The 12656-nt window shown below is 53.5% G+C and overlaps 5 protein-coding genes across 5 annotated transcripts; 3 read left to right on the forward strand and 2 right to left on the reverse strand.

Annotated features, from left to right (window-relative positions):
• Window positions 1-818: 818 nt before the first annotated feature.
• Window positions 819-3899, forward strand: J4E84_001494 (uncharacterized protein; the record flags this gene model as incomplete). Its single annotated transcript, XM_049384126.1, has 2 exons — window positions 819-1083; window positions 1135-3899. 2 exons carry the CDS (start codon window positions 819-821, stop codon window positions 3897-3899), a joined length of 3030 nt encoding a protein of 1009 aa, XP_049247482.1.
• A 437-nt stretch (window positions 3900-4336) lies between these two features.
• On the reverse strand, window positions 4337-6255 carry J4E84_001495 (uncharacterized protein; the record flags this gene model as incomplete). The annotated part of the gene is made up of 3 exons (XM_049384127.1): window positions 4337-5016; window positions 5074-5519; window positions 5591-6255. The coding sequence occupies 3 exons, from the start codon at window positions 6253-6255 to the stop codon at window positions 4337-4339; spliced, it is 1791 nt and encodes a 596-aa protein (XP_049247483.1).
• An 895-nt stretch (window positions 6256-7150) lies between these two features.
• Window positions 7151-8635, reverse strand: J4E84_001496 (uncharacterized protein; the record flags this gene model as incomplete). Its single annotated transcript, XM_049384128.1, has 1 exon — window positions 7151-8635. The coding sequence occupies one exon, from the start codon at window positions 8633-8635 to the stop codon at window positions 7151-7153; it is 1485 nt and encodes a 494-aa protein (XP_049247484.1).
• A 519-nt stretch (window positions 8636-9154) lies between these two features.
• On the forward strand, window positions 9155-9994 carry J4E84_001497 (uncharacterized protein; the record flags this gene model as incomplete). Its single annotated transcript, XM_049384129.1, has 1 exon — window positions 9155-9994. One exon carries the CDS (start codon window positions 9155-9157, stop codon window positions 9992-9994), a length of 840 nt encoding a protein of 279 aa, XP_049247485.1.
• Window positions 9995-10358: 364 nt separating this feature from the next.
• On the forward strand, window positions 10359-10922 carry J4E84_001498 (uncharacterized protein; the record flags this gene model as incomplete). The annotated part of the gene is made up of 1 exon (XM_049384130.1): window positions 10359-10922. The coding sequence occupies one exon, from the start codon at window positions 10359-10361 to the stop codon at window positions 10920-10922; it is 564 nt and encodes a 187-aa protein (XP_049247486.1).
• Between the last annotated feature and the right edge of the window lie 1734 nt (window positions 10923-12656).

Raw genomic sequence — 12656 nt, forward strand, 5'->3', positions numbered from 1 at the left:
GTTGAGGGTCAGTGCTTGCGCTAGTGTAGGGAAGCTACTCCTGAGGCAACGCGACGGCATCTTCTAATCACATTCAATCCATTTTGAACACACGTGTATCCTTTGTTTACTGATTGCGGTCGTGGTGCTGTATATCCAGCAGACCAATTGTCGGCATACCACCAAACGTTTCGCGCAAAGTAGACGCGCATAAAACGGCTCGGCTGCATTACCCCGAGCCTCCTGACGCCGCCACCCACGAGTTCCTCTTCATCAGCATGTACATACCATGTGACAACAAAAGCTTGGGTATCTGATGTTCGACTTCTCGTTAATAGACGCCTCGGATTGATGCATCGTCGCGGAGCCCGAAGATGCGGTGTCGACCGGTCCCTGCCGGGAATGAGAATTGAACGAACTTGTTTGGGATCAACCGCCGTTCCCAAGTTCTTCAACCCAAGTCATGATCACGCAAAACTTCCTTTTCTCTCCCGGTTTCCTGTTCAACACCTTGACCGAGCGGAAAGAATGCAAGATGACCGTGATGCTAACCTATCTGCGCAATGCACCCGCCGCCGATGTGATGTCGACAGCGTTTACCCGGGCCTCGGCGCACCCTAGCCCAGCGTCCGAGCATGGGCATCTCAATTCCACCATTGAGACGACCTTGACATCCCCGCAATCCACAATGCATTCCATCATAGCGCGGCATTAGCGTCTTGTACGCAATTCGGGGTAGACTGGGGCTTGGTACCTGCGTAGTGCTCTTATACCCTCAGCATGTCCGATACAACGGCGACAGCGCTCATTGGCCTCGACATCTTCATCCTGCATCCATCATGAAGACTCTCGTAGGGCTCTCGTGGCTCTCGGCTCTGTCTTCGTTGGCAACTCTACCCAATGGATCTGGTGTCAATGCTCAAAACAACACACCCAGTGCATGGCCACTACACGACAATGGTTTGAACGACGTGGTACAATGGGACCATTACTCCTTCAAGGTCAACGGAAAGCGCCTATTCGTCTTTAGTGGAGAGATCCACTACTGGCGCATTCCAGTCTACGAAGTCTGGGAAGATCTATTGGAGAAGATCAAGGCGGCGGGTAAATTCATCAACTCGCCACGTACTACGAGCCGATGCTGACAACGAACAGGATTCACGGCTTTCGCCTTCTACGGCAACTGGGCATACCACAGTGCTAACAACCAGACGTTGGACTTCGAGAGCGGCGCTCACGACTTTACAAAGCTCTTTGAGATCGCGGAACGTGTTGGCTTGTATGTTATTACGAGGCCAGGTCCATATGTCAATGCTGAAGCCAACGCCGGAGGCTTTCCACTGTGGCTCACGACAGGAGCCTACGGTAAGCTGAGAGACGACGACCCAAGATATCTCCAGGCTTTGGACCCCTACTTCGCCAAGTTCTCCGAACTCACCTCCAAGCATCTCGTGACCAAGGGTGGCAACGCACTGGTCTACCAGATCGAAAATGAGTACGGCGAGCAATGGAACGACCGTGATGAGAAGATCCCCAACGATGCTGCCGGGAGATACATGCAAGCACTAGAAGACTCTGCACGAGCCAACGGCATTGATGTTCCTCTCATCCACAACGACCCGAACATGAACACCAAGAGCTGGAGTAAAGACTATGCGCCTGGTGCTGTCGGCAACGTCGATGTTGCTGGCTTGGACAGTTACCCATCGTGCTGGTCATGCAACCTGGACGAGTGCACTGGTACCAACGGAGAATACGTGGCCTACCAGGTTATCGACTACTACGACCATTTCGTGGAGGTATCTCCTACTCAGCCAAGCTTCTTCCCAGAATTTCAGGGTGGCTCTTACAACCCATGGGGTGGACCCGAAGGAGGCTGCCCTGCTGACATCGGAGCCGACTTCGCGAACCTGTTTTACCGAAACCTCATTTCTCAGCGTGTGACCGCCGTGTCGCTGTACATGATGTTCGGAGGAACGAACTGGGGTGCTCTAGCTGCTCCAGTCACAGCTACATCCTACGACTACAGCAGTCCCATCAGCGAGAACCGTGAGATCGGTGCTAAGTTCTACGAGACCAAGAACTTGGCTATGTTCACCCGCGTCGCTGATGATCTCACCGTCACCAACCGTCTCGGCAACTCAAGCTCCTACTCCACAAACCCGGCGGTTGAGGCTAGCGAGCTCCGCAACCCCCTTACCAACGCTGCCTTCTACGTCACGATTCACTCCACGTCTTCGTCTGCCACCAAGGAGTCGTTCAAGCTACATGTCAGCACTTCCGTCGGAAACTTGACTATTCCTCAGCATGCCGGTTCCATTGTTCTCGACGGTCATCAGTCTAAGATCCTTGTTACCGATTTTGCCATGGGCAACAACACCCTCACTTACTCTACTGCTGAGGTCCTCACATACGCTATGGTCGACCACAAGCCAGTCGTAGTACTGTCGACCGGTGTCGGAGAGTCTGTTGAGTTCCACGTCAAGGGTGCTACGAAGGGCTCTCTAGTCAGCAGCGGAACCAGCTCGAACGCGACTTTCCATGCCGAGGCTCACGGTCTAACAACCAACCTTCAGAAGGTTTCCGGCATGAACGTGTATCAGTTTGATAACGGTGTAAAGGTTGTTGTTGCTGACAAGCCTACTGCATATCTCTTCTGGGCCCCCAATCTCTCGAAGGATCCCTTCGCGCCAGTCGACCAATCCGTGCTCGTCCAGGGCCCGTACCTCGTCCGCAGTGTAGCTCTCGATACTGATTGTCTCGCTCTCAAGGGTGACATCATGAACAGCACCGACATCGAAGTCTTTGCCACTGGCAGTGCGAAGACACTCTCTTGGAACGGGAAGGAGCTAGCCACCTCGCGCACATCGTACGGTAGCTTGAAGGCGCACGTCGCTGCGTTCAACGGCACCATCAACCTGCCCTCCTTAGACAGCTGGAAGATGAACGAAGGACTCCCAGAGAAGATGCCAGAGTACGATGACAGCGGTGCCGCATGGGTTGTCGCTGATCACACCACCACCCCCAACCCTACCAAGCCCGACACCCTGCCTGTTCTCTACGTTGACGAGTACGGCTTCCACAACAGCTTCCATCTCTTCCGCGGTTACTTCGACGGAGCAGCCACCGGTGTGCAGCTTTCCGTTCAGGGTGGTCTTGCCTTCGGCTGGAGTGCATGGCTGAACGGCGAGTTGGTTGGATCGTGGTTGGGCAACACTACCCTAGGCGTTGGCAACATGACACTGTCTTTCGCCAATGCCACTCTTCAAGAGAACAGCACCAACGTGTTGCTTGTCGCCCAAGACAATACCGGTCACGATCTGCGCGGTGGTGCTACCGACCCCCGCGGTATCCTCCGTGCTACTCTCGAAGGCGCAGAGTTCACATCCTGGAAGATCGCCGGTGAAGCCGGTGGCGAGGACGCGTTGCTCGACCCTGTGCGCGGACCCCTCGCTGAAGGTGGCCTCACAGCCGAACGTCTAGGATGGCACCTTCCCGGCTTCGACGACTCTGAGTGGGCATCCGGCGCACCATCCACTGGCTTCGAAGGCGCAGACATCAAGTTCTACCGCACGACGATCCCCCTTGACGTACCCGCTGAAGTCGATGCTTCTTTCGCTTTCGTCCTCAATGCCGTCGGCTCGAAGACCATTCGTGTGCAGCTGTTCGTCAATGGCTACCAATACGCGCGCTTCAACCCGTACGTCGGAAACGAGATCAAGTTCCCTGTTCCACCGGGTATACTCAACTACTCTGGCGACAATGTGATTGGTTTGAGTGTGTGGGCACAGTCGGAGGAGGGCGCACAGGTTGATGTGGAGCTTGTGCAGGAGTATGCTATTGAGAGTAGCTGGAGCTCGAACTTCGACTCTGAGTACTTGAGGCCGGGGTGGACGGAGGAGAGACTGGCTTATGTTTAAACGTATATTAGAGTGACGCTGATACTGTTGCGCCGTTTTGAATACGAACTCTAGTAGTATCACGTTCGATCCCCACTCCTTGTACCCACCTGTATTGGGTAATACGCAGCCTTCAGTAGGTAATGCACGGGGTGATTTGATTTTCACGATTGGGTGATGGATGAACCTGGTTAATGCATACCGAATCTCGTGTGGACGTGACTGCAGCGACAGCTAGACTGCGATGTTTACTTCAATGTTGTCAATACTACTCCAATTTACAAAGGTAACAATGGTTGCTTAAACATTTAACCTCTCAGAGAAACGTGCGATATTGCTCTAAATACATCTTGGCTTCCACTTGGCTTCAACTCTCGACCGCGCCAACAAATATTTGTAGTCTCGTCACATGCTTTACTTAGCGTCTTCCACTCCCTTCTTCTCAATGTCCCATGCTCCTATACCCTACTCTTCTCCCTTCTCGCGATAAGTGCCCCTCCAACCGTAAAGTTCGTAGTCTTGAATTTGCGCGCGGCAACCTTCCTCTCAAACAGCTCATCTAGCTCACCAAAAGTCCTTCCCTTTGGTTCGGGAAGCCGCCACCAGCTCCACAAAATACCAATCACACTTGTGCCTGCCCAAAAGAAGCCTGCCTTAGCTCCCCATCCCCACGCCGTAGGATTGAGCATGCGTGGCGTGATGATGTTTGTGACGATGCCTGAGATATTGTAGCAGTTGCGCGCCAGAACAATCGTCTTACTTCTCAGACGCGTGGAAGGGATTTCCGAGACGAGGGCATAGCAGATAGGCCCAAGCGTTGCGTCGTAAGCTAGTGTGAAGGCGAGGAGTAGCGCTGCGATAGACCAGTTGAGTGCCGTAGGATGCGGATTTCCGACTTGAGAGGGTGTGCCTACTACCGCTGAGCGAACGGTGACGAAGTGGTGGCGATGTGGGATGCAAGCCAATATCCCGATGAGCAGTACGAACATGAAAGTCATCACTTGTCCGGAGAGGTAAAGTGTACGCCTCCCAAAGTGTGCCATGAGAGCCCAAGATATGAAGACGCCGACCAGGCCGAGGGCGAATTGGCCTAGTGAAAGCGTGAAAGCGTGGGAAGAGCCCAGACCTGCTTGTTCGTCTTGACGAAGTTAGTATACGCCGCGTTCGTTATGTCGTGTGACGTTGGCCGACTTACAGAAGTAGGTGGAGAAGCCCATGAAGGTGCTGCCACACAGCGTCTGGATAATCCAAACCATGCACGTGATCTCAGTCCTGCGCCGGTCCACTCCCTTGAAGCAATCTTTGTAACTTGTGCCACTTTGCATCTGTTGTTCTCTCTCGTTCGTTTGGATCATAGCCTCCATTGCGCCGTTCAGAGCTTTGTCAAACTCATCGTCCGACATGGTTGCTGGTTGTGTGCGCAGCCGACGCATTGTCTTCATCGCATCCACAAAGCGATCTTGTCGTATGAGCCACCAAGGCGATTCAGGCGCGAAGTAAACGGCGAAGAAGATTGGCACTGGAAAGATCCACTGTAGCGCAAAGGGTATGCGGTAGGACCATGTGGTGGTGTTATTAATCATGCCGCGCATCACGATGGACGCTACTAGTTGGCCGAGGACCCAACATGCGTTGACATAACTTGGCGTTGTTAGCTTCATTTTAATGAACCGAGTGCGAAAGTTGGGAGATATAGAGAGATCGATACATACGTAGTCAGGTACGCTCGTAAGGCGACTGGGCATACATCCGCAGCATACACCGTGCATATGCACTGAAACATGCCCCAAGGCATACCAAGTAGACACTGTCCTATCAACAGAACCGTCTTACCTGTGGCAAAGAAGGGCACGAGTATGAACACACTCATTGCCACCAACCCTACCATAAGTGTGTATCGGTACCCGATTCGCTCGGCTAGTATTCCTGTAGCAAAAAGCCCTACGATCTGCCCTGCCAGGCCGCCGTTCACAAGTGCGCTTTGCCAGTCAGCGCTAATTTCGTACAAGCCATTTGATTGTAAGGTGCCGAATTGTTTCCGGAACGGTTGCATTGCGAACAGATTGGGTACGAGAATAGTAGAAAACCCTTCCATGATGAGTGTCATCGATAGTAACACGGACCATGTTATCGCTTTGGGGTATAGGCGCATGCCTTCGCGAAGCGACATTGATCGTTCCGCTTCGTTGTTGCTTTCGGCAATAGTAGTCGTTCTCTCTAGTATCGCATCCGTCGATTCGAGCTTCGATATCGTCGGTAGGGAGGTGAGGGTGTCGTCTGAGCTGTCGAAACTTAGTGTGTCTGATTGGCCTTGCTCCACAAGTTGCTGATCAAAGTCGACGACACCATGTCGTTTCCGCTCCATGGCTGACACCATGATGCTATGGTATGAATCGTCTTGTGTAGAAGTTTGAGCGACAGCAATACTTGTAGGAAGTCGGGATAGGAAAAGGAAGTGTACGCCAGTCACGGATGGGGGTGATGACTGTCACACTTGACATATAGAGCACGCGCGGGGATGCGGAGTCAAAGAAGACCGCGGGGTCACGAGGGAATGGGACGCAGGTTGATTAGGACCGGACGGGATGACATGCCCATGACCTCAAATGAGCGAGCCATGTTCAGCAGAACCCGAGATTGAGTGCACTAAGAAGACACTTGGGGTAGGCAGCGGCGAAAGGTAGCACATAAGGGCGAGCGAGCGGAAGGCGAGTTCTCGAACTAAGACGTTAGCCAGCTGGAGTAGAAGGCCGATCAAAACTTGAAGGCATCGTGACTCGAAGACAACTTGGCGGCTCTAGGCAGAACAGGTTATCGGTGGTTGAAGTGACTCCTACGCCGGTCTACTGTGAAGCAGATACAAGCTTTGTGGTCGGCCGTCGCGGGCCGGACGGGAGCACGCGACCGGCGTACCACTGGGGTAAAGTATGGAGAGTGGTACGGTCCACATTATGATCCGCTCTCATGTCGCTCAACCCATAAACTAATAAGCGCCGAGCGGGAGCACTGAAGACATCTGGGGCGCTTCACGTCATGATCTGGCTAATGCGCTCGGTGATACTTCTGAGGTTAGCAATACCTGGATCTCGTTAGCATAGCTCGCGAAACAATACGTGATGTTACATCAGTAAACGGCCCGGGAAGTACCCTGCGCTGGAACATTGCAATCAATACACCAGTGGAAGGCTAAGAATAGGCTGCAGGTGAATTCGACTCGGTCATATTGGTATCGTGCATCTATCTCTTCAACGAGGATTCAAGTTTTGGCATACTCACTGCTTCGCGGCAGCAGCAGCTTCTTTCTCCTTCTTCTTGCGCTCGACCTCAGCCATCTTAGCCGCCTTCTTCATGGCATTCTTGGTCATCGGCTTTCCGTCGGCGTCCAATGAAGGACCCCCGCTCTCGGTGTCTTGTGCCGGTTGCTCGAGCTTGGGCTTGGTAGGGTTCGGATTACCCTTCCACTCTAGCTTCCGCGGGCGGAGGAACTCGTCGAGAATCTCGTCGGTGACCTTTGCTCTCGCTTCCTGGAATTTCTTGACGTACACAGTCATGGTGTCTACGCATTCCTTCTTCATCTCGCCAGTCAATAGCTCGCCTTTGCGGTAGTCTTCAGCTAGCTTCTTGAGCTTCTCGTCATCGTCTTCGAAGTATCCGATGTACTGGTACGGTACGTCGATATCGGGGTTTCCACCCTTCTCGCGATGGAGCTCTAGTGTTTCTTGGCCACCAGAGAAAGCCTTGGTGTTGATCTTTGTCTTGATTTGCTTTGGAGTATCGCTCATGAAGATGGCAGAGTTGGCATCGGACGCGCTCATCTTGCCACCGGCACCTTGCAAAGCAGTGAGAAACTTGGAATGGATGAGGGCTGGCTTGGGCGAGGGAAGATCCATTCGGTGGCAGTTCTCACGAACCAGACGGAAGTAGGGATCTTGATCAATAGCGCAGGGAATCAGACAGGGTATGGAAGCAAGCTTCTTCGAGCGCTTGTAGGTCGTGTGATCTTCACCCCAGATAAAGGGGTACGATGAGGCAAAAGCGGCAACGCACTGCTTAGCTGCGAATGCATTGCTGCCGATGTTTGTTGAGCCATCGAAACCAAACGCGCCGCGCACTTGGTTGTTGGTAACCAGCTTCTCGAACTCAGTGGTGTTGAGACTGAAGTGTCGGTTGAAGCCGGATGTGAAGAACTCAGAGTCGATGTACATGAAGGTCTTCTTGATATCGAAGCCGACGGAGATGACATCCTTGGCGTTCTGCCGCGAAAATTCGTAGACTTCCTCCTGCTTGAGCTTCTCCTTGAACAGGAACTTTTCGTCATCCGTCAACATGATGACCAGCGGAACGTCGAAGACATCCTGCAACCACTTTGTGAACTCGAAGGGTATAGTGTGACCAATGTGCATGGCATCACTGCTAGGTCCGCGGCCGGTGTAGAGTAGAAAGTCGTCGCCGCGCTCGTATGTGTCCAGGATGAGCTCAAGATCGCGGTGGGAGAAGAAAAGGCCACGCCGTAACCAGCGGTGCGGCTTGTGGCCTGTGACGCGCTCGAATCGCTCCAGCAGCGGTTGGTCTATAAGTTTTGTGGCCCACTTTTGCGAGATGGCGACGTAGTCGAATTGCTTGACATTTCCCTCTTCGTCTACGCCGGCCTGTACATCCCAGGGGTTGATCTCTTGCTCGGTCGCTTTCGAGACGGATTGTGTCGCTGTGTCGGAGAGTGAGAGGGCGGCGACGGCGGGTGGCTCGGGCTCGGTCATGGTGCTGGCTGTGTTGGAGGATGGCTTGTGTGTCGGGCTGTAATGAAGGAGTGACTCCAGCCTAGGGAATTACGTGGCGCGATTCTTTGGTGTTGGAGCTGAGTCACTGGATATTCGGCGATGGGAGACCCCACCTCAATTTGGCGTTCCTGTGGCTAGACCTGCCCCGCACTCCGCCACAGTCTGCGCCACGCACCAGCCACAGCGGCGTTACGGGAGGGAAAGCCGATGCAGGTCAGCAAATCTCGTCATGGCGCCAGGATGGCGAGAGCTCCAGACGTTTCTATCCTGGTCCTCACACCACCCAGCCCGACAACTCGCCCTACCCCTCTCCAGCGCGACTAGACAGCCTGTCCGATTGTCACGGTTGGATGCGCTTGACCATGCGACTTCATCATCGGAGATAGACGACCGCGCGTTCCAGGCTGCCTTGAGCTCCTACCTATACCATTTTATATCTCCCGCCCTTTACCGCCCACCCACGCCTACAGACACCGATTCGATCACGACGACGTCACCATGGTCAAGTTCTACTCCTCCAACGAGACGTACTCGTACCCGTTCCCCGCCGTCTCGCTCGCCTACTTCCTCCGCTACCCGAACCCTTACTCCACTCATGTGATCTCCACCGACACCATCGCCCGCAACTACGACCCGGAGACCCAACGCCTGACGACTATCCGCCTCCACCTAAAGCGCTCCAAAGTCCCTTCCGCCGTTCTGAAGCTCGTACCGCGGTCCCTACTTGGCACTTCAGCTAGTGGAGAATCGCAGACTTACATTCTCGAGAAGTCGGTCGTAGACATCAAAGAGGGATGGATGGACACGGAGTCACGGAATCTCGAATGGACGGGTGTGCTGTCTGTCGTAGAGAGGCAGAAGTTCATACGTCCTTCGCCGCTGGTGCCCGAGGACGTGAAGATGCGGCAAGCCATGGACGGTGCCACGCAACGCCAGGGCTTCATCAACTTTGGCGCCAAGGGTGCAGGTGCCAGGGTCGAGGATTCGGGTGAGACTACCGACGTCGTAAGCTCTGTCACACTACACAGTCACATCGGGGAGACATGGAAGAAGAAGCGCGCGGCTGCAAGGGAGGACGCTGCGGATGAGGAACAGCCACAAAAAATGGGCTTCCTGCGGAGTTGGGGCACCGCGGCTCTCCAGCGAAACATCGAAAAGATTGGTCTGTCGCGCGCGCAGCGAAGTCAGCCGAACGCGCGTGAAGGCATGAAAGTGGTTCTGGAGCGTATGCGGGAAGGCGGCCTTGTCGGGGTACTGGAGGGCATGCGACAAGACCGCGAAGCCATTCTCGCCGGCCGTCCACTGTCAACCCCAAGAGCGATCACCAAGGACGAGTGATCTCGTTACCACTCAGATGATAGAGCGGTTTCTAGTCACTCGCTCGATTGACGAGTCCCATGTTTCCGATATGAACATTCAGCGACGGCGTAACGGTCTCTCTCCCTACTTTTTCTCATTTCGTCATTACCTCGCTCTCTTGGTGCATGGACCAGGTTTTGTGTTACTATTACATTTTCATGTTGCCTCGTGTCTTGGTTTGGAACGATGGTAACGATTGTAAAGCAATAAGCAAGTCTCTTGTATCATGTCGCGAGTCTTTGCAAAAAATCGACTACAAAGTCTGAAAAGTTCATTGCAGCGCTGCGTCTTGTTCTCACTTGACAAGTGAAACTCGGTGCTGGTCGTTCCTTCCGCTCTCTCGATGGGTTGCTTCGATCCCGATCATCGCTTCTGGGCAGCAGGAAGCTACCACATCACCTCGTACGATAACCTATTCCTCAGCATCGATCTCATGCTCAAAGCTTCATTGCACCATGCGTCTACTCGCGCACTACGACATTCCAACCTCACCGATCATTCCATGAATCGCGGCGACTACTTACTACCGCCACTACCCGGCTGTGATGACCTAAAACAGCCAACAACAAACAACTCAACGCAGAGTAACGACATCTCAACAGACAACAAGACACCCACGCCGTGCGACCGCTACAGTGAAGGTGAACCGTCACCCTACAGTTACCTTCAGCCCCCACTAAAGAAGACAAAAGCAGTCTACAAAGGCTATGACGCCTACCATTCTCAAATCCGCAAACTCGACTGGCTAAAAGCCCACCGCGCCCTCACCACCTCCCCCGAAGTAACACCCCACACAATCTGGCTGATCGAAACCCTTCAAGCCATCATCAGCCGCTGGGAAGCCGTCCTCCCCTACATCGCCTCACCCTACCCCATCCCTCCCAACAACCCATCCGCTTTCACCTAGGACGCGATCCCGGAACCACCATCCGGCCGAGAACACCTCCTCGCACTGCGCGACTGCCTAGAAGAGAAAGGCAGAGCGATCATCGGCCAGCCGTTCGTGGATAACGCGGATGTGCTGGCTGAGATGGACTTACCCGGCTTTGGTACCAGGAGGGTGCTGAAGGTTTTTAGACTGCAGGAGGCTAAGCAGTTGGCTTTGCATACTTGTTTTGTGAGGAATTTGGTGTTGGGGTTGGAGAAGTTGGAGGAGGCTTGTAGGGCGCATGGGGTCAGGTTTGTGGGAGGTGGGCATGTGGAGGCTGAGGATGTACAGGGGACGAGGGAGGGGGATGTGGTTTTGGGGATTGCGGTGAAGGAGATAAGGGGTATTGATGGACCGTTCGATGTGGGAAGCTCATTTTGACTATAGGCAGATTAGTTACCATCAACTAGCCGTGGTTACCTAGATACGGCGTTCGCCACGTGATGCTCAGATGAACAGCCTGGCAAACCACCGTTACCATATCTCGCTCTCCCAATGTACTCAACCAAAGCTGCCCTCGCAAAAAGACCCTCAGGCTCGAGCGCGAAAGACAGAGAAGGCCACGTGATGCTATGATTCGCGAATCTCTTGGCATGTAGATCGCCGTGCAGCGCAGTCGATTTTGGTGACGCCAAGAATCTCATGGAATACAGTACCACCTTCCAAGGTTGTGCATCGATCAAACTGGCTTAAAAGCTGGGAGCGGACTGTCGAATGGCTGCAATGCGCTTGCCGCCTGTGAAGGTGGGCAAGCGAGTGAGGCTGAGTTTTGCATCCATGTCTAGGTGCACTGCCTCGACTTGACTTCAATCCTATCCTCGCCATTATACTCTCTCACTCTTCCAACCTACCGCACCATGTGGTTGCTCGACACTACCTCTCTCAAGTTGCGTCAATTTATCACCAACATACCCGACTACGTAATTCTGTCCCATACGTGGGGTAAGGATGAAGTCGGCTTTGACGATATCGCTCAACCTCACGCGAAAGACATGGCCGGCTTTTCGAAAATATCGCGGTGCTGCGCCCAGGCCGTGCAGGCTGGGTTTGAATGGGCCTGGATTGACACATGCTGTATTGACAAGAGAAGTAGTGCTGAGCTGTCCGAAGCGATAAATTCAATGTACAGGTGGTATTGGAACGCCGCGATCTGCTACGCATTCATCTCAGACGTTTCCAGCGAAATCAGATATCTTCACTATTCACGGTGGTTCAAGAGAGGTTGGACGCTACAAGAGCTTCTTGCGCCGGATACGATAGAGTTCTACGACTCGGACTGGATATTTTTGGGCACAAAGACGAGCCTTGTAGAATCAATCTTCGCCGCAACGAAGATCAACAAGCAATGCCTACTTGACCGGACCACAATTAAGCACGCTAGCATAGCGGCGAAGTTTAGTTGGGCTTCTAGTAGAGTGACAACGCGCGAGGAGGATAAGGCGTACTGCTTACTCGGTCTCGTACAGGTGAACATGCCGATGTTGTATGGAGAGGGCCGGGATGCCTTCTACCGGTTACAGCTCGAAATCATCAAACAGAATAACGACCATACGATCTTCGCGTGGGCTCCCAGTCATCAACCATCTGGCTTCATGGGCCTCTTCGCATCTTCGCCTGCACAATTCGCGAATTCAGCTGGATTTCGGCCCAATGCCACGCGAAAACGACAGCCTACAACCTACGAAATGACCAATCATGGACTCAGCATCACCA

Source organism: Alternaria hordeiaustralica (assembly GCF_023758085.1).
Source record: "Alternaria hordeiaustralica strain BMP 2776 chromosome Unknown scaffold_2, whole genome shotgun sequence".
Taxonomy (NCBI): domain Eukaryota; kingdom Fungi; phylum Ascomycota; class Dothideomycetes; order Pleosporales; family Pleosporaceae; genus Alternaria; species Alternaria hordeiaustralica.